The 22320-nt window shown below is 40.4% G+C and overlaps 1 protein-coding gene across 2 annotated transcripts in view; it reads right to left on the reverse strand.

Moving 5' to 3' along the window:
• HOOK3 (hook microtubule tethering protein 3) overlaps positions 1-22320 on the reverse strand; it is an 87217-nt gene that overhangs the window by 61280 nt on the left and 3617 nt on the right. For both annotated transcript variants that reach the window (XM_080574151.1, XM_080574152.1), the window contains exons 2-3: positions 11084-11169; positions 1720-1792 (exon numbers count right to left, since the gene is read on the reverse strand). In XM_080574151.1, coding sequence (XP_080430277.1) covers positions 1720-1792; positions 11084-11169 — 159 coding nt within the window. The remainder of the gene's footprint in view (positions 1-1719; positions 1793-11083; positions 11170-22320) is intronic.

Consider the following 22320-nt stretch of genomic DNA (forward strand, 5'->3'; position numbering starts at 1 on the left):
TGAACAACTAAACTAGTAATGGTGTTTATTTACACAAAAAGAAGAAGAACGGCTGGCATAGTAGAAGATTACTTTCACGGTTAAAGAATGGGAGTAGAAATACCACATTTGTGACTTTTAAAGGAAGGGGCATACAAGAACATATACAAAAAGCTGTAACATGCATTTGTTTTAAACAAGAAAAAAATATCAGTCTTCAGTTCTTATTTACACGGAAGCATGAAAAGTAAAAAGGAACGACATCAGCAAGAAACTGAAATTTGAGCTGATGTTTTTCCAGACTTCAATCACATAATGAAGTTACTAGATTGCTCAGTCTTTCTGTTTTATTCACACCTGTTAAGCCTTAGACTTTGCCACACTGGCAGGAGAGAAAGGAAAAAAATAATTCTTCCTCAAGCTCTGTAAGATTTACAGAAGTTGCTGCTCCATTTTTAATCGATTGAAATACTATTATAACAAACAGTTGTCAGACTGTTGTTCTCCTAGTTTAACAACCAAGACTTCAATATTCCTTAGGAAAAAAAGCCACAGTATTATTTTAGGGAAAAATGAAACCTTGCATCTAGCTGTTCATTTGCAATTTCATAAGCTTCTTTGAAAAAAAATAATTTAAATTAACTGCTCTACTACCAGCAGATTTTTATTTTTTATTTTTAGGAGCCATGTCTTTTCTTTACCAGCCTATCAATATATTCTCAACAATGTTCCCACATTTTGCTGGTAAGGCTATTAGACAAGCTGTTCTAGACAGTCCAGACTCGTACATACTGGCCAGGCAGCAGAAAACATGCTGACAGATCTGCTAACAACATAGGCAACAACAACACCCTCCGTCCTTTCCTCAGGTAGCACTTAACCGTATCTCCCCCCGCTCCAGTCAGCAACATTGAGTTTTTCCCACAGTTGTAGCCCTTTCACAGATGTTTAGAAAAGCTTTTGGGAGCCAGAACAAAATGTGTTTATGCAATATTATCTAATGAAAATCATCAGGAAGAAACCAGGCTGGAAACAGCAATTCAGAAAGGTACATATATCATTCTCTGGTCGGAAACTACACTAGTATCTGCACATGAAATTGTGTTTTTCAGGTTTTATACACCAAAATGCTCCATGGCTGTACCAGCGTAAATCCTGTTGCCTTTAAGATCTGCAGAGAAAGTACTAGAATACCAAGTGACATAAATGACCCAGCAAATACGCTGTGGTTAAAAAACATGCTGAGTACAAACAACACAGAAAAAGCATCACTTCCTCTCCTAAAACTCACTAGCTGTGCAGAGCTGGCAAAGTAAAATGAAATAACATTTTACCATTTTTATTTAAATAAATTGTCTATTCGTCTGCTATTATTACACAATTGTTTGTTGGAGCTTTTTTTCCTCTATATGGAAGCATACTTTCACACTTTGCATTAAAAACAAAAGATGTTTCATTCACATTTCTTTGTTTTTCAGATGGTAGTTTAAGCATGATGTTTATTTTAATATTTTTCTTTTAAATTGTTGAAACCCATTTAAAACTCAAAATGTGTTTTCTTCGCTAAACTATGCAGGACTATAATAACAAAAAATAAGCAAGTGTAATTAAAAACTGTCTTAAATTTAACTTACTGTACTATAAAGCAAGGTCTTAATCTAGAAATACGCTAATATTTAAACACAATATTGTATTAAGGACAGAACTACAGATCTGCAGAGAAGCAGATAAGTCAAATACCTTTAGTCTCCAATTATCTCCTACTTCTGTTTTGATCCTGTTTAGCCAGTTTTCATCAAAGTAAGCTGGATCTCTGAAAGAGAAAAAAAAAGAGTATTTGTTAAAAACTGATTCCAGAAACTAAGAAGATACTTTAGTGTGATTAAGACCCTATCTCAAGCTGAGGCTGCTTAAATGACTACATCTTTGTTCTATATACGGCCAGTACACAGTAGTTCAGAATCCCATTAGTACCCACTTCTTTAAGTCCTTGCACCCTGTTCACAGCACAGCTTCATTTGTGTGCCATGAGTAGCTAATAATTATGAAGAAGCTGCTGGAATGGATTTTGTCAGTTTTCCCCTCTCTATAAATTCTTCCTGTAATTTATCAGCTGTTGCTGGAGCAGTATGTTTGCATAACTTGAAAGTGTTACAAAAATTTATTACTTTTTCACATGTTATGGAATCATACTGCTATACACTGATTACAAACATTCCCCTGCTAAATGAGAAGCTTGAGACTGAAAAAATATATATTCTCTCTATATAATGAGAATGATCAAAAAGCGTAAGTGCAGCTAAGTGTTTTCTACTGAGAAAACAATCTACCAAACACTATCAGGTTTTGCAAATATTTTTTCACAGTAATCTTTGACAAATCTTTTTGCGAACACCCTTCCTTAACATTTTTTTGTATCTTCTGCACTATTGACAAGGCAATCAAGATAACGACAGAATAAAAACACCAACTTTTTGTAGAGTATACCTTTATTTCTCTAAACTTCTTCCCTCTCTTCCTTTTTCTCACAAGCACCTTCCTTTGGTTGTTGGTTAAACACAACTCCTAAGACTCTCTTGCCCTCAGTTCCTTTATCACCTAAAGACTAACATTTTCTACTGTACACTCAGGTAAAATCTCTCCTCTACCATACAGAATTTCAACAACGTTATTCTCAGAACTAGAGAGAGAATGCACTATAACTAGTTGGTTTTAAGGAGAATGACAACACAATATAAGGAAAGGCCCATACTGTCAGGGAAGAAAAACTTTTTATAAACATAAGGCTTTTGAGTCAACATGGTAGGCCCGGTTAGAGTTTCACAGGAAGTACTCTAATTTCTAGAAGTATACTGCTGCATTCACTGCCAAGTACTATTAGATTTACTGCTGTATCCTTTGAAGATAGAGTTGTGAACTGAACCCTTCCTTTTTGAAATATAATAAAAAAAAGGTAAGATTGTATGAAATCTTATGGGAAAAGCTCAAAAAAATTATGAATATGTCTGGAGATTAAAGTGACATCTCTGCAGTCATATATGTTGCAAGCCAGCAACTGTATCAGCAATTATAGTAGGGCATATTCTTTGTACCCACATTTTTTCCTGATGCATTATCCCTCCTGTATTCCATTTTCCCCACAATATCTTCTCCACAATGTTCCAATGCCTGCAAGCAGCCCATGATACAATACACAGGAGGGGAGAAGGATCATAAACACCAACATTTCTCTACTGAAACATTTTAACTGTTATTTTTACACATTCTGTTACAGACACTGGTGAAGATTATGGCATATTTCTTTTCCTCTGACATGGCATCCGCAAACATATAGCTGGAAGAACAGCTTTAATTACTAGTTAAGCTGATGACTCCAAATTGCTCCCATTCAAAAACAGTGCAGTTCTAGCACAGATGACAAAATCTTGAAGCATGAAACAGAAAAAGCAACATATTATCCACAGTTTTAACTGGTTTTGAAATGGACTTTTTTTTAAATAGCTGTCAAATAGCTTCTGCTCTCAGAGGCAGGTAAATCTGAGCAAGAAATTGATTCCAGTACATACAAGATCAACTACAGATGAAAAAAAAGTTCGCATTCAGTTTTTACATTAAATAGTCTCTCCTTGCAAAAGGTCTTACTTATGCCTAACTTCCAACCAATCTGAACAAAATCATCCGGAGAACAGTGGAAAAAAAACACCTGTTAGCTGAAAACAAGGAGACCCACTTGAACTGCTTCTGTTTGAAGTCTGGAGTTCACAAAGCAGCCTGGTATATTCTGGATGGGCACTCTGCCAAACACAAGCGAGCCTTGCTCACAGACTCACGTCACCAAGGCTGGTGTCTCACAGACTTGCTCACCAAGTGTCTACCCAGCTCAGTGAGAAAGCAGGTATAACTAGTTATCTGTGCCTCCCCAGCAAAAAAGACCATGGGGACTTTCTTAAGGACCATATCTTATTTTAAAGATTGCAGTTGGTCATGAACATCTTCAGCTACTTCAAGGCTGCAGTGCCATCAATGTAACAACTCCCGATTTACTATTTTGATTGTAAATAACTAAGCATGAGGAACTGTCCACAGGCAGAACTCTGGACCAACTGGCAGGCTAATGCTGCATACCCCATTTCAATAATAAGGGCATCAACTGAAGAAGAAACAGATTTCAGGTTTAGCTCCAAATAATTCCACTCTGGATGCTTGTACTTTGATAGCACATAAAAAGCTTTTCTCAGGTACTACTGCAATTACTGTAACACATGGAAAAGAAAATGCCCCTCACTTTCTTGATAGAAGTCCTGGGCTATCTGCACCTTTATACAGATCATCAGACAAAGAAGACTGCTGAGAATTAAACCTAAACTAAGTATGGCGGCCTTTTTCCACAGATTTCACAGTTTTTTTTCTTTTTAAGTATACAAATCTCACAGAAGTATCCAGGGTTCAGCACCCGGTAAGCAAGCCACTCTACACCATTAACACACAGCAGTGATCAGAATAATACCAACAGTTCTCTTTAGGGCATCTCAGTGTGTTTACACAATAACTAGTAGAATACTGCAAAGAATATTTTGTCAGTAATATAAGCAGAAAAGCAACAAGGTGGGCATCAATACCGAGCAAATCTAGAATGACCACCCTTTCCTCATGTAAAAGTCACCTCAGAATCATTCCTAGAGCACTGGATTAATTTAATTCCTGTTCTCAAAAGCCCTATTAAGGTTCAGAATTTATATTAACTGCAACAGTTTCTCTCCGTATTGAACCAATGGAATGAATCATCTCAAACCAGAAGCTTTCCACCAGAATTTCTAGAAATACATTTTAAAAGAGCTTCCAGACCCTCCTCCAAAAGCTGCACTAGTTCATTCACAGCCCTTGCTGCAAACAAGTTTCCCTCTACTAAACCTTTGGGAATCATGACTCAACCACATTCTCAGAGCTCTTGAACTCCCTTTGTCCACGTCACTAGGAAAGATGCTGTCATCTCTTGGAGTAATGCTTGAAAAAGCATCACCCAAGCAAATATGAAAATGTGTGGTTGAGAACTGAACAGCTGTGGTTACAGAACCTTCCACTTCATTTTGAAGAAGTACTGCACGAAACAAGGTCAGCAGAAAACTGACTGGAGCATAATCAATACATTGAGATGGCTTGCTTGAACTCAGCATTCTGAAGTGATGAAGTTCCTCAGCCTATATTCAAAGTTGGGGAATCTCTTGCACTTGGTAACTTTCAAGGTTATAAAAGCATCTGTATATCAGTTGATTGCTGCCTAGTCTCTGAATAGCACTGCAGGTAATTGGAACTTTTCTTCAGAGCACAAGACACTTATCCTGTTGTCAATGGTGTATCACTTCATGTGATGTTGCTTTCAGCAGTTCTCATTTATACCACATCCATCTTATTTTGTATGCAAATTTTCCTTTATTTAAGCAATCATCTCTCCAAATCATAGATGCCAAGAGACAGAAATATTCTTCTGAAGAAAAGAAAACCAACCCACTGAACATGGAGTATAACACATGATTATTACTCATTTTAACAGTGGTACAGTAAGCTGCTTTAAGAGATGTCTGTTTACAAAGAGATCTCTCCACTAGGGACACATAAAAGCATGGCTTTTGCTTTCTGCATGTGTCAAAACATACACAGCATGCTGCAATGTATAATATTATAAATGAATAATTCATTAAGGGGGGCAAAATGCTCAGATGACAAATGAAAACAAATACCATCTTCCATATCTACCAAGGCCCAAATGACTGAAAAAAGAAAGAACTAAAAGAAGAGGAACACCGGGTACTAAACAGTCTCCAGAGAGAGATGAAAGAAAAATTTAAAACTATAGTATAAAACAGAGTAATATGCTTTTATGGGGATACCAGTGGACAGTAAGAAACAGATGAACAATATTAGTGGTAAATGCAAAAATCCACACAGAAAAAGATGATGCAATCTGGAAGCTAGCTATGGCACTTCTATCTGCTTGGAACAGCATAAGCAACATGATTTTAGCCAGACAGCCTACTCAGACAACTTGAACACCCGCTTCTGCTTCCAATCTTTACTTACCTTATCTTACTGTACAATTTTAATCAGAGGGAACAGCAACTTTCCTATCTGAACTCAAATGAACAGTAAATATTAAGGAATAATACAATAAATATAGGCTAAAACATAGGCTGAATGTATTTCTTAGAAGAAAATTATTAGCACTGGAGAACTCCATTCAATGACACTTTAACCTGAAATTCAACAATAAGGGCTTTATGATAAAAAGAATGATGTCTTCCAGTGTTTGTTGTGTTTTTTTAAATCACAACCTGTTTATTAACACCTGAATCTGTAAGTAAAATGCTTGTGCTTGCTTACATAATTCAAATGTCTGCCATATGTTATCACACACTACATTCCTGAAAAGCTTTTGAAGGTGTAATTGTCTTTCTGTATCCTTTTCTTCTCACAGTGTCTTCCAGAAGTTTTATTACAAAAAAAAATCTGCCATGTAAGTTGGCATTTCTGCTCAATGGTCCCTACTTACAAACATGGGACACTACCTTTAGCATAAAAACATTAAGAAAAACATACTTCAAAATGGAAGGAACTGCTGGCTTCTTCTGAACAGATGACACAAGGTATGGGTAGTTTTTTTATTATTATTCCCTGAAACTCTTCCTCATCATAAACTAGTGACTTTGTCATGTTTCCACTACTGCCTGCCCTCACAAGTACCAATGGAAACTTTCCGTGAAGGTAGAGGTTGAAAAATAGAACAGTGAGTTTAGACCCTCAAACTTTAGAATTTTTTTTTAGATTTTTTAGATGAAAAGCTATCCTTACTCTCCGATGGAAGTATATCCATATGACTGGACAAGAACAACATCCCTCAGTTTTTGTCAATGCTCTGCCTCATTCAGTTTGTGTTTTTCACCAATTGCATCTTCTTCATTCCCTGAGAACTTTAGGGAGGAATTCTCAACGGGTGCATTAATCCAGTATTTCAGTCACTTTTCACACACTGATTTTTGGGTGCATCAGGACATTTCCTATAAAACTTGCCAAAATTCTCTCCTCTCCCCTTTATGTACACACATTACAGGAGAACCCTAAAGGTGGGGGAAGGTGGGGAGCAGCTATGCTGAAAAACACCTGAATTTCAAGGATCATGCTGCACAGAAACACGAGTTTACTCTTCCCAATGGAATAAGGATAACATAGTTTAAGAAATTTTGTCTCTCCAGTCTAGGCAGTAAATTTGTCTTTTGACAATTAACTACTTGAGAGTGTCCAGTACACATGGCCCACAAAGCAGCAGCAGAGGGATGTGATAAGCATTAATTAGCAGGTGCAATCCCCTGCTGCAATAGATAGAGGCCCTCCCCATCTCCTGACTGACCTGTCATCTAATGAAGGTTGCGCTGCTTGCTGTGGGCCTGAATCCAGGGCATAAAAAACTGCCCATTCTCATCCTGCCCTCAGACTGTTACTCCTTCTACTCTTCCACCTGGGCACCAACTCTACAGCGAGGAAGACCTGGAGCATACCAAGCATGACTACACGGCTCTGGAAGCAATGGTCAAGACCCAAGCAGTGTTCTTTCTCTCTGTCATGCCAGTTAAAGGGAAGGGCTTCAGAAGTCGACAGATTCTGCAGGCCTACAACCAGTTGTGTAACTGGTGTTGGCAGCAGGGTTTTGGTTTCTGTGACCATGGAACCCTCTCTGAGGGATCAAGAACTGCTTGGAAGAGATGGGATCCACCTGTCTGTGCTGGGAAGAAGCATCTTTGCTGATGGGCTAGCAACTGGTAACAGTTTTAAACAAGAAACAATGTAGGAGGTAAAGGATGATCGAACATCTGGTGGCAAGCAAAGGCTGCAGGGCAACATGAACAGGAGAGACCTCGTGGTCAACAAAACAGGGCTGAGGTGGGGTCACTCCAATCACATGAATAATAAAGTGTCTACAGAAAATAATTACAGTGAAAGCTCTCAAACTCGTTCTTGGGAATCAGCATGACTGCATGTCAATGTGAAGTGCCTAATACATGCAGCACTGAAAACAAATAGGAAGAAACAGGAAAATTATAAGGCCACAGTCTCATTGGCATCATGGGGACACAGTAGGATAGCTCACACGACCAGACTGCTGCCATGGATAGATTCAGGCTCTTTAGGAAGAACAGGTTTGGAAGGCAATGAGGGGGAGATGCCTTTAATGCGACAGAGCAGCAGGAATGCATGTGCTCTGCTTTGGGATGGACGATGAGCCAGCTGAAAGGTTATGGGTTAACATGACCAGGCAGACCACCACAGGTGATGTTGCTATACATGCTTGTTACAGGCCACCTGATCAGGATACTTAGATCATAGACAAGCTAATGAAGCATGGGATGGGTAAGTGGGAAATAAGGTGGGCTGAAAAGTGGCTGAACTGCCAGCCTCGAATGAGCATGAACCCCTGATGGAGGCCAGTCCACTAGCAGCACACCCAAGGGTCAGCCCTGTTTAACTTCTTTAATAGTGACCTAGATGACAGAACAGCGTGCAAGTTTTCAGATAACACAAGACTGGAAGGAGCATTTGACAGACCTGGGGAGTTGTGCTGCTGTTCAGAGGGAACTTGACAAACTGGAGAAATGGGCAGACAGGAACCTATGCAGTTCAACAAAACTGAACGTGAAGTCCTGCACGTGGGGAGGAACAACCAACCCCATGCACTAGTATTTGCTGGAGGCCAACTGGATGGAAAACAGCTTTGCAGAAAGGGAGCTTGGAAGAAACCGACCTGAACACATAACAGCAGTGTGCACTTGTGGCAAAAAAGACCAAATGGCATCCTAAGCAGCAGTAGGAGGAGCACTGCCAGCAGGTTAAGGGAAGTGCTAGTCAGCTCTGGTGAGACATCTTGGTTTCAGCTGGGATAGAATTAATTTTCTCCCTACTAGTTGGTATGGTGCTCTGTTTGGGATTTAGGATGAAAATTACTTTGATAACAGCAGTGTTCTAGTTATTGCAGAGCAGTGCTTACACAAAGCCAAAGACTGCTCAGCTCCTGGTGCTGGCCTGCAAGGAGGCTGGGGGTGCACCAGGAGCTGGGAGGGGACACAGCCAGGACAGCTGGCCCAGAATGGGCAAAGGGATGTCCCACACCATGTGGTGTCATGCTGAACAAGTGGGGGGATTTGGCCCAAGGATCTGCCTTTGCTTGGTGACTAGCTAGGACATTGGTCAGCCAGTGGCAAGCAACTACGTTGTGCATTTGTTTCTTCTTTTTATTGTTATTGCTTTTCCTTTCCCACCTTTTCTTTCTCTCCTTTTTTGTTCTTTTTCTTAATAAACTGTCCTTATGTCAACCCATAAGTTCTTGCACGTTTCAATTCTCTCCCCCATTCACACTGGGTGAGGGTGGAGGGGTGAGCAAACAGCTCTGTGGCGTTTAGCTGCCTGCCAGGCTAAACCACAACGTGAGGCCACATCCGAAGCACTGTTTCTGGGCTCACCAGTAAGAGAGACAGAGACATAGAAGGAAGCTCAGCAAAGAGCAATTAAGATGATTAAAGGACTGAAGCATCTGTCATAGGAGGTGAGGCTGAGTGAGCTGGATCTGTTTAGCCTCAAGAAGAAAACGGTCAATGGAATCTTATCAATCCTGTATATAAATACTTGACGTATTTAAAGAAGAAGGAACCTGAACCCTCTCAGTGGCATCAGCGAACAGACAAGAGGCAGTGAAACACAGTAACTTCTATCTAAAAGTAGGGAATTTTTATTTCATTTTGTTGCTATTGCTACCATTCTCACTGTGAGGACAACCGAATACTTACACAGGTTGCACAGCGAACCTCTGGAGTCTCCATCCTTCAACACATTCAAAACCCTAACTGGACACAGTCCTGGGCAGCCTCCTCTAGCAGATTCTGCATTGAGAAGCAGGGTCGGTCTAGGCACTGCAGAGATGACTTCCAACTTTGCCTGTTCCAGACTCTTTGATGTAACCCAAGGGAGGCTCTCATTATGACAATGTCTGTCCTCCTGAACAACCGCTACGCAGATTGAGACCCTGTTTCCCAAGACATAGCCAAACCTCACTTGCTGACTGGAAGTAGAGAATAATTGTTTTCTCTTTTTGCTCCCACAAAGCCTTCGCTTTTTTTTTTTTTCTTTTCTCCATAATTAAATTATCCTTAACTCATGAGCCCTTTTTTCTCCACCATATTTTCTCCCACCCTCTCTCTTTGAGGATGGGGGAGTGAGAGAATGGTTGTGGTGGAGTTCAGTTGTCCATTAGACTGAAACCACCATAGCATCTTAACATTTGAAGGAAATAAAGCGTATCTTTTTAAAAAACAAACGAACAAAAAGTCTGTAGGACTGACATACTCAATTTGCACTATTGTCTTTGGTAAGTGCTGCTAAAGCTTCTGATGAACAATAAGAAGTTGTGTTTCTGTGAAAGTAAGTAAATCTGGATATAGACTGCTACGCTTTAGATGCTTACCTGTACTCCCCCAACACATCCTACATTACAGTGAGATGCTGAACTAATGCGTTTTATCCTGTGACCCTTACAGTTCAAGAAAACAAAACCATTATCTAGTGCAACAACTATTATTTTTTCCACTTACTCTCAAGAATGCAGTATCTTTGCAAACAACCAAATCGACAGTTTTATTCAGTTTACCACCAGTTTTATTGCTTGAAACTGACTCTAACATTACCAGTACACTGCTTTTCAAGCAATGATCATAGTCGATACGTTACCTTGCACTGGTTCCAACTTTTACCCCCCCAAAAAAGTATTTTGAACTTGCAAGCTTATTTTTAACCCAATTTACTTTCCAGTAAGATTAGAATTGAATAAATACCTTCCTAAAAGAAAACTTAATATATTTTCTTTTGCCCTTAAGATAGTTATTTGAAAACTTTGGAGAAGAAGCGTATTAGTCATGTTCCAGGTTAAATTACTATCTAAACAAAGGAATAGACAGCTCCTAATGAAATACCAGCCACGTTTGAACTAAAATACATTAATATCAGTCAAATTTATACAGAAAATAAATCTGTGTGTATTTAAATAATTAGATAAATTATTTCTTACATTTTTTGAAGAACCTGGGCCATCACAACCCCACTCGTTAAATCTTCCACAGTCTGGCATGGTGCCTCGACATTAAATGTCTGGATCTGAGGGAGAACAAAAAAAGTTACGTTCTTTCACTTCAATGTCAAGAAATTTTTAAAACTAAAAAAAAAAAAGCTACCAAAGAGCAAACAGACAGAGTAAACTCAACACATTTGGTGTATATATTAAGAAGTATGAAACTTTAGGTTTAATCACAATTAAAGAAATGAACTACTGACATGGCTTATCATCTTTGTTTTTGTAAGCACAAATGCTGTAAACTTCGCTTGACAACAGGACATTCCCCAAAAGGCATTTTTCCCACAGCATTTTACTTGGACTTTCTCCCCTTTAAGTACTTCTGGAGCATATATTCAAGTACTTCCTCCCAACGAACATATGTAAGAAACTCATATTTTAAAAGTAACACCAATTACACAAAATTCTCACAGGTTCTCCACAACCACAAGACCAAATTCAGAGAGACACACATACTCCAAACTTAACTGCTCCCAAATATTCAGATAAAGGAGCAAAGCACAATGCTGCTAAGCCCTGGCAGGTCCATAGAGTACTAGCATTCTAATTATTTCAGTGCATTTAATTAACACAGTGACAGGCATTATAGTCCATATCATGAGAAGCCTCTGATCTTCAGATGGAAGCAATGATACAGAAGTGCTGTTATTCAGATGCATAAAAGGGGAATGGCAAGGCCATTATGACTGAGCTGTTTGATGACAGAATTACTTATGCCTAAAGATGAGCTAGTTTATAACAAATAGCCCCTACAGACTGTGCACTGAACACACTTACTGAGACAAATCTAATTTTGTAAGGATGCTGTGTATTATTCTAGAAGTAAGGAATTATGCAGGAGCAAGAGCAATCTCTTAACAAAAAAACCCACTCATCGATACACTTAATTTCTGTATGGTTTCTATTCTTCTGCTCCATTTACATCCATACAGCCTACAAGCTATCTGCAACCCTCCCCCCCACCACAGCAGCAGAAAATGTACAAAAATGCCAGGGAAAGCTCTTTTCTCTCTTTCTCCAATGATGTGGAAAAGACACTGCTTCAGCACAGTCTTTTCAACTGGTCTAAGTTACCTGATCACTTACTTTAAACGAACAATAATTTTTAGGGATGCAGATGAGTTTTCTGGAAGTAGTTTTGATGACATGACATTTGGAGAATATCTGCTTAGTGCTCTCTGCTGTTATTCTCCTTCCAGGGAAGCTTGGGCTTCTTAGTAGGAAGCACTACTTGCATGTGTCAGAGATCAGAAAGCCTACAAGACAGCTTGCAACTTCAGGCTACATAAACATTAGATATACCAACCATTTTTTGTGAACACATTGTACAACATTCCCACTTCAGTGGTACTTGAAATATTAATGTTGGTACAAGCCATTTCCCAATAAATGCCCTCTGAATACATATCTTACTATACACTGCAATTCACCTTATAAGAAATTGTGTATGACCTTTTTTTTTTTTTGTGGAGAAAGCTCTCAAAAATCAAAAGCACAATATCCAGATTCTCATAACATCAAATAAGCACTTCAGCAACATTGCCATTTAAAATTAATTTGGAGAAGGAGCCCCTCAGCGTGTGTTCCTTTCTTCCCTTTACTCAGGAAGGAAAAAACCCTAGCATTTCATTAGGAAAAAGCAGCAATGATGTCCATGAATGGCCAAAACCAGTGAACTCTTGAAACATGTTCAGTGACCAGGCAAAGCAGCTACCTATGAAGTCATGAATGATGCACACGATCCAAGAGTACAAGAACAAAATCTACTGTGTGGCATCCAGAACAGACAAAGTAACCAGATCAAGTCAATTTATGTGTAGCTTGGTTTGAGGTTCACTAAGGAAACATTTTGTCACTTGCCCTCCAGAGAATCTAGAAGCCCTAATAGATTAACTAGACACGAGGCAAAAATCATGGTGGGTGGGCTGGAAAACAAAAACAACAACAACAACAAAATAAAAACATGAAAAACACCACAGAACAGGATGTAAAATCAAATTGCTCTTTTGCCAGAAACTTCAACTTACCTATAGTCTCTGAATTATGTCAATACTGTCAAAGGAATACAGAGCCAATTCTGTGCCAAATCCACAAATACTTTAAAACAGGAAACAATACTTTCTCTCCAGTGAAAGAGGTTGTAATGACAGTGTGGATGCTTATGCTTGAAGAAGTTCAAGATGCTATAAGGGTAAAAATTTCAAGCATAAACATGAAAACTTACTTCAAGTTTTCTATACTATTCCTTTAAATTACCATAATTTCAATCACTTAGTCTGCTGAACAATAGCCAAATGAAAAATTAACCTAAGAACTTTACTCTGTTTTTTCAAAAACAAAGTAAAATGCTATTTTCAAATAAAGAAATACTGACATTAAGGTGGTCTTCACATGTACTGCAAACGAATTCAGTTTCTTGAAATTTATTTTGCATCTTGACATATGAAATATCTCCTTGACTAAATAAGGAGTGTAGTTAAGAGACAGTACTACACTGAGCCAAGAAGGGAGGTTGCCAAGCCTATTTCTAAGACACAGAACAACAAGGTGCATAATCTCTGCAGTTTTGTAACTAATTTTTATCATCATACTTTATAAGTAAAAAAAGGTCAAAACTGTCAGCAAGGAGCAGAACGGCTCAGGCTACCAGTCTGAACTCTTGATTTCACACTCACACATGCATGACTGGAACTGAGGACAATAATGCTTTTTATTAGATGACACAGAACAGAAAGAAAATTTTAAAATAATTTCCCAACTTAGTTCTTCACATACATTTTAATTTTGTAAGAAATGTCTTTGCTTGCATTCCATACTACAAAACCTTTATTTGGCTCTAAAAAGCCATGTGACTTTTTCATATCCTTCAGATACATGAAAGGAACAATTTCTTCCCTCCAAAACTACACAAATTTTAAACACTTGTGTCAAATTTAAACTCCTAGTCCATTCTCAGATCGTTCTACAAAAAGCTAAGGATCTCTTAAGAAACAGCAGAATCCATTTTCCAGAAGGGAGAAGAATGACAAGAATGCGGCAATGCTGAAGCGGAGTCCAACTGCAGAGAGAGAGAGTAGCAAGTAATTTTTTGTGTGCCTCTGAAGAGCTATTCAGCAATGGCTGTTGACGCACTGCCCTTCCTGTGCATTGTAACGTGCTTCCCCTGGAAGGCTTCTCTCTCACCCTGCTGGAACTGTTCCTTCTTCTCGAGTGTTTGCAATACTGCCCTTATTTCCTATTCCCCAAAGCTGTAAATTCATTCCCACTCCCTATTACGATCCTTCCCCCCCCCCCCCCCCCCCAAATCTTGTACCACTATGAGGAACCTTGACAAACTAGATGAACTAACTGGCAAGACAGATGGGGGAAAACACTGAGGGGAAAAAAACAACAACAACCTCCAAAAACCAAATGAACAAAACCAACCAAACAAAAAACCACCACTTGTATCACAGCTGCTGCCCCAGCAAGGCCTTCACATTTTCCATAACCCTTTTCTCTTGTTACATGGTAGTTGTTTTATTTCATTTGTTAAAATATTAATCCAGGGCACCAATTCACTAGGCCATGAGCATGTGCTGTCAATTTTTATACAAAACTGAAAAAGAGTAGCAGGTGAATGTTTCAACGCAAAGGGGTCTGTAACTGGGGAGTAATTGCTGCAGGAACTCAGGACATTGGACGATCTGAATTACAGTTCCACATTACACACACAGCTAGTGAGGATTTGTTAGCTACTAGGGATAGGAGGGAGAAACATGTTTCATGAAAAAATAATCTTATACGAAGGTCAGAGAACTGAACAAACACTCTATTCTCAAACACCCTAGCTGAAGACCAGAATAAAATTTGTGATGGGATATCCAGCACCTCATGAAGCCGGAAGAAGATGAACACCAGAAAAACAAACCAAATAGAAAGACAAAAAAGCTCTCTACCACCCTTCACTTCTCAAGGCTAGAGTTAATGAAAGACCTGTTCTTTGCACAGTCTGTCCATAGCTTGTTTTTTTATTGCTGGTACAGCTGCACAATAAATCTGTCATGTATTCTTTTGTAATAATACCTGAAATCTGTATCAGAGGTTCTTAGCTCATAGAAACGCTGGTTACCTTATATATAAAGGCAACAAAAGGTAATCCCCAGCTTCCAGATAGTTATTTTTCAGAGCAGAGTACTCTCCAACACTGCTTTAGAATCATTTATCCACTAAAAACTACGTTTTTGGAACTACCTGTGCAAGATTACAACTAGCTGCCCTATAGAGCATACATCAGTGCTCTGTCACCACAAATGAAACAAAGCACAGTTAAGATGGAAAAAGTGACTTAAATGAGCAAGAGGAAGACAAGAACCCATCTCAGTGGCATGGATGCAAATCCCTACAAGCCAGTACCAAGAGTACTTGTAAGAGGGCTGGATATTTCTCTCCTCACACATTCACCTAGTACTGTCAGTGAGATTTGCAAGTACCCCACTAAAACACATTTCACTCAGCCTCAATGCCTGGAGAAAAACAGACCATTAATACTTCTCGGGATGGTAAGCTAACTACCTGATACAGGAAGCTGTTCCTCAAATTCCAAATTCTTGTACTGACCCATACCTGTCAGAATGGGAACTGGATTCCTATCCTGTAACTTGATACAGTGCTTCAGAAGCACTTCAGCAAGGTTTCTTTCATTCGTCCATTTTTCTCCAGCCATTTGGCAGCACTGCTATCTTCTGCCATACACTACTATCTTTTCTTGCTTTCCAAGATAGCAGCAGACTGCATAAAGCAGACAAGGCTCTCAGACAAGCAGCAGTTTTATTCACAGATTTAGATCTTGGGATGTTTTTAGTGATTATGAGGTTGTTGGACTCTCCTTACTAAAATCTCAAAGATTTAATTGCAAACCAACTTTACGTTAGGCACTCAAATAGCTAAACAATGAAATGACAAGGTCTTTACAGTACTGGCTGTTGTGATTTCACACTGATGGCAAGCTCCACGACACAGCTCTCTGACTTCCCTACCTCAGATGAACAGGGGGAGAAACCATGATGAAAAGAAACTCATGGCTTGAGATAAAGACAGGGAGATTCTTCACTAATCACTACCAGAGGAAAATCAGACTCAGCATGGGGAGGTTAATATAATTTATTGCCTATCACTAGTAGATTAGAACAGTGAGAACTAAAAGCAAACCAAAAAACACCTTCCCTCCATCCCACCCTCCTCCACCTCCTTCCCTTGGAAATGGGGGCTGCGGTCAGTCCCTGACACTTTGTCTCTGCCGCTCCCTCACGCTCCCTCCCTGCCCCTGCTCCCCGTGGGGTCCCTCCCACGGGATGCCGTCCTTCCCGAACTGAGCCTGTGGGGGCTGCCCGCAGGCAGCAGCTCTTCAAGAACAGCTCCCACACGGCTCCGTACCACGGGATCCATCCATCCCCCAGGAGCAAACTGCTCCAGCACGGGTCCCCCACGGGTGGGCGGCAGCTCCCCCCAGACCCCCTGCTCCTGCAGGGCTCCCCTCCACGGGCTGCAGCTCCGGCCCGGGGCCTGCTCCTGCGGGGGCTCTCCATGGGCCGCAGCCTCCTCCAGGCCACATCCACCTGCTCCACCGGGGGCTCCTCCACGGGGGGGCTGCAGCGTGGAGATCTGCTCCGTGTGGGACCCATGGGCTGCAGGGGGACAGCCTGCTGCACCAGGGGCCTCTCCCTGCACAGGCCGCGGGGGAACTGCTGCTGCCTGCCTGGAGCACCTCCTGCCCTCCTGCTGCACTCACCTGGGGGGCTGCAGGGCTGCTTCTCCCACACTTTCACAGTCCTCTCTCCAAGCTGCTGTTGCACAGCATTTTTTCCCCTTCCTTAAATCTGCTCTCACAAAGGCCCAACCAGCGTCTCACCCTGGCTCAGCTCTGGCCAGCAGCAGGTCCCTTTTGGAGCTGACACGGGGCAGCTGCTGGGCTCTGCTCACAGAAGCCACCCCTGCAGCCCCCTGCTAGCAAAACCTTGTCAGGTAAACCGAGTACACTGGCCAAAATGATGATTCTTCCAGGGAGATGGATATTATTTATATTAATTCACTTATTTTATATGTACGGTTTTGGATGCCTAATACTTGAGCAAGTCATATCAAAGCTTTGAAAGAACTCACTCAAAATACTCCCTTCACAGCTTACATTTTACACAGAAACTGTTTTTTTGGGGGGCAGGGGGAAACAGTGCAGAAAGTAGGTGAGATACCCTGGTGGCTAAAGCTAACTTATTAAAGCACTGTGAGATGGGAGAGCCATGATATCACAAAACAGTTCTTACTGCACTATATTGACACTGACATTAAAATACTGTGAACTCAAATGTTCAAGTCTGACACATTATTAAGACACAATGAACAGAAACTCAAGTCTGAATGATGTTTGGTTTAACCATTTCAGAAACATGCACGAGAAGAAAAACTAATCTATGAACTCCCAGGGAGAAAAGGAACATATCCCTGTTTTCAGCTGAAAGCCAGATATGCTAGCAGATAAAAAAGAATACTAGAGAGCATTTGTGATGATAAACTAAAATATAAGACCTAACACAAAGGCCTAACGTTGTACACTAAATCAACATTTTTTTGAGCTTCCACCAACTTAATCATATTTTATTTAAAAGTAATATTTACCCATTTATGCTTTTTATTATTTTCCTCAAAATACAAGCTATCAGTAAGTGCGGAACTGCCAGAACATGACCGTAACACACAGATTTATAGGATACACACATTCACACTCCACCAAGCACCAATGAACCTTATAAACTCAAAAAAAAAAGTGCCTCTTAAGACTAGAAACACCTTCTCATGGAAAAACACAAATGGCAAGGTTTATAGGAGTCCAGCCACCAGTTTCTTCTGCCAGTGTAAAGACTCACATCTGTACCACCTTTAGTTGATAAGTGATACAGCATTAACAAGCAAACACAGGAAGCACAGAATATCTTCTGTCGTTAGCACTCTGATTTACAGAAGCCTGTATGATGATGCAAGCCATAGAACAGTGGTGTGTTAAGTTTAGTGAAAGAAGGAAAATGAAACTGTTCTCTAAAAGCAGAATGCTCTGTGAACAAAAGAGAAAATTCCTGTTTTCTAAATGAAGACTCCTAGACTACTAGAGACCTGAATAACATCAGGCAAAAATGCTCAAATTGACCCCTACTAAGATAAAGCACAAGCAGCAAGGCAAAGTCCTTTAGCTTCTTGGACAATGGTTAGACAAAAGAACTTAGCATACCAGTAGTCCAGATTTATACACATTTCTAGTATTATTTAAAAAAAAAAGATGAACATAGATGACAGCTTTCCCTTTGCAAGATACAGGGAAAGAAGAATACCTATTTAAAGCCTACAACTCCACCTTCTTGCAGCTATAATTTAAATGAGAAGTGCTGTCTCTGTTGACAAGTGGAATAAAGAGCTCTCCTCCAAAGGCACAGAGGATGAATTCAACAGTACCAAGCTGGACTGAAATATCATCTGCACAGGCTTTCTGATCAGTGTGGAAACACACAGTCTTCACAGGATCACAAGAGTGACTTAGCACCTAAAAGATGGGATTCGGAAAGAGATTGCTGTAAGTTTTCATCAAGCTAACATTTCAGACTTAACAGATTCTACAGCTGGTAACACAGATGTATAGCACACCACTAAAATTGGCATATCTTACAGTTCAAGCCTCTTCCATTTCTAGGATTTTTATTTCAGCAAACTTTTTCCTGGACTTCACGGAGATTGTTTAGGTATGCAGAACAAGTACTGTCAGAGGTTGCGCCAGTTCCATGATCCCTCAAGAAAGACCAGAGTCACTGTGGAACAAGCTGCCATCCTTCGGTGTTGTCCATACAATAAAATCAGCTAAAACACTTTGCAGTGTGGAAGTCCCATTGCTTGTTTGTTTGTTTTCCCTTGAGCACCAAAGGGACACTAAAATTCATAAAACAACCATAATCTGTTGCAGTTAAACGTAAACATATTGGTACTCGTTTCTACCCTGAAATGAAACTATGGATACCTTGACACCGTGGCAAATAAGGTCATTCAAAGGATTGTCTTATGCAACCCCAGAACAGAAGAAAGGCCTATTTAATACTTTGCAGCTCTGGAATCAATTAAATTATTTTCCCAGATCTTCTAATGCCTCTCATGCATGGTATGGATGCACAGCTAGTATCTAGCTGAGGTGTCTAAACTTAGCCATCCCGAGAGATGTAGCTCTGAACAGTCAACAGGACTTCTACAGGACACAAAGCACTGCAAATAATCTTGCAGCTAAATGATGTGGAAAAGCCCTACCAATTTCAGGGCTGAAGCACATTATCATCAGCTTTATACTGCATCCACTTGTGCAATACTTGCTCCACTACACGCAGCACCCCAGAACCATTTCCTGCACGCCTCCACTGAAGAGCTGCCATTGCTTTACAGCCCAAGCTAGCTCATTCAAACTCCAGCTCTGTGTCCATTCAAAAGCTTTTGCCTGCCACTTGCAGGAGTGTAACGCTAGCTCCTCCGAACTTAGAGAGCTTCTCTCCCCATCAAAGCCCTCTTCTTCCTTTCCATGTTATCTTGTGTTCATTGGCATGAACGAGAAGCACCAGGGAACTCACGGGAATGCATAAGTCACATATGGCAAAGCGAGGCAGCCAGGAGAACAGCACGTGCATGCTCTGCATGGCAGAAAACCATCACCAGCAGGTTGGAAAGGAGTTAATCCCCTTCCCTGTGCGGCAGGACCCACCAGGCTGTTGGCAACAAAAGCCACAAAAAGGACACTACTATCCTCTTCCCCTCACTTCCAGCCACGCATTCTTGCCTTAACCTTGCACTAGCGTAAGCTGTTGTATGGCCAAACTTTTTTTTTGGTTGTTTTTAATTCGTGAATTGGACTTGCAAATTAAATTGCTCAAGCAACCCTGAACTTTGAAGTTGGAAGAAAACCAAAGTTGTTTAAGTCTCTCTGAAGCTGGAGGAAAACCAAAGCTGGTTAAGTCTCTCTGAACTGTCACAGCACCTCAGCTCACTCAAAAACACAGACAGCAATAAGTGCAATTGAGTCTTGGGTCCTTTTTCTTCTCTCTCCCCTGCTCCACAATTTCTGTCTGCAATTGCTCTACCAACATCGAACACATCACAGCAAAGACTTTTGACGGTCCAGGAAGAACACAGCATCAGAATATTCATATTCTAGTTCAAATGCCTTAAAACAGTCTCAGAATAAAGACAATGACAATTGTGCCAAATTCCCAATTTAAATATTCACCGATTGACTGTTTAACTATTTCAAAAAGATGGAAACAAGCTCCTCTCCTCACCTCCCACTTCAAGATTAACAAGCTAGCAGTTGTTTCCTTTGTACTGATTAAGGTTCACGGTTCTCTGCAGAAAAACCTGCTTCTTCTCCTGGCAGCATCTCACAATCCCCCTGGAAAAGTGAGGGGGCAGAACTGAAACTGAGCACATGCTGAATCACATCAAAATGCTGTTTTTTTTCGTTTTGATTTTTTTTTTACCTTTTTTTTTTTTACTTTTTTTTTTTACTTCCAGAGAACCACTGATTGTTATGAATGTGCCACCACTATACAATGGCTCTTCAGAAAGGAGTGAATTGAAAAAAAAGGCAGAATTTGTGACAAGGCCATGAAGAACCAGAACCTAACACTGATAAAAACGCACACATGAAGAATAATGTCTGCAGTTACCAAATTCTGCGTTTACCCTGTCTTCCTGTTGTTGACACATCTGAGACTGAGACGAAAAAAATAACATAGAGAATGTGTTTTATCATCTTTAATTACGATATTCACGCATTATCAGCCTTGTATCAGTTGTTCGCAGTCTCTAAGGGAAGTTGTTCTGCCCCTCCTTGACCTCTCGATGACAGGTCAAAAAATCCCTATCACCCAGCAACAGTGCTAGATACCCCAGCTCCTTCAAACACAGTAAACGATATGCTCAGAACACTGGCCCCTCAGACAACCACACCTAAAAGAGTGCAACAACAAACTCTTTGACATCTTAGTGAGAGGTCATCAAAAGAAAGAAAGGCAGCCCAACCTACTGGTCTACTGCAGCAGATAGAGGGGCTGCGATCAGCCTGTGTTCCACAAATGCTGACAAGGCAAGCTCAATGTTTTCTTCCTCTGCCCGAACAGTAACATCTTCAAAACCAACTATTTTCTGATCTGCTGTCACCACCAGAATAACCAACCGCCCCTGAACTATGATGGTTTTTCTTCAGCAGGTAAGAGATGCTGATGCAATGATATCATCAGAAGAAAATTAAACCCTACAGCTTTGTGGTCAATCACCAAGGGTTGAAAGAGAGTTTAAACAGGCTGAACTTGTTTCCAACGATCTTTGCATCCATAAGAAATCAGATGAGTACTTAAAAGCATGGATGCACAAGGATCAAGGACAGCATAGTATAAAAAAGGGATAATTGAACAGGAAGGGAAAACAGAGTTTCACTAGCAAATTCTGGCAGCTTTGATCCTCTCTGAAAAGAAGGCCTAAACAGCGTTTACCAGCAGCCTTCCTGAAGAATCAAAATCTCTGTTTCTGCACTTGTTTACATGGTGTCTAGATTTCCAACCAGCACAGGCAAATCCTTCCAGCTGGGGAAAAGGCAACAGGCAGAAGACAGAGATACACTGTACTGTGAAGATAGTTCAGCCAAAAAGGAGAAAGGTCAAAGAAGTGATACCACATAAGGAGCCAGATGTGTTTTTAAAATGCAGGAAACGAAAACAGTGGCCTTGTACAGTATTTACAAAACTCACACTTATAAGGCTTTAACATGTCTACCAGCACATAGATAGCATATCTATTTGGCCTTGAGAAGAGAAAGAAAGCAGGCAAGCTGGCAGCTTGGTGGAGGCAGCGTATGGCAAAATAATAGTTACTTACCATCATGAAGGAAAGAAAGTTCACGATACCTTTACAGCAACCTGCTACCTGTAACCACCCAACAACGACCTCTCTGGGGAGTTGTGCTGTTTATATACCAATGCTAAGTAATCTTTTCAGTATCGGACCTCAGTTCTGCGTTTAAGAAAACTTACCAGATTCCGCAGCAAAAAGCCTGTACCCATCACACTGATTTCAGCTACAGGCATGTTACAGTGCAACTGCCACATGCATGTCTGACA

The sequence above is a fragment of the Anser brachyrhynchus genome, assembly GCF_964034855.1.
Source record: "Anser brachyrhynchus genome assembly, chromosome: Z".
Taxonomy (NCBI): Eukaryota; Metazoa; Chordata; class Aves; order Anseriformes; family Anatidae; genus Anser; species Anser brachyrhynchus.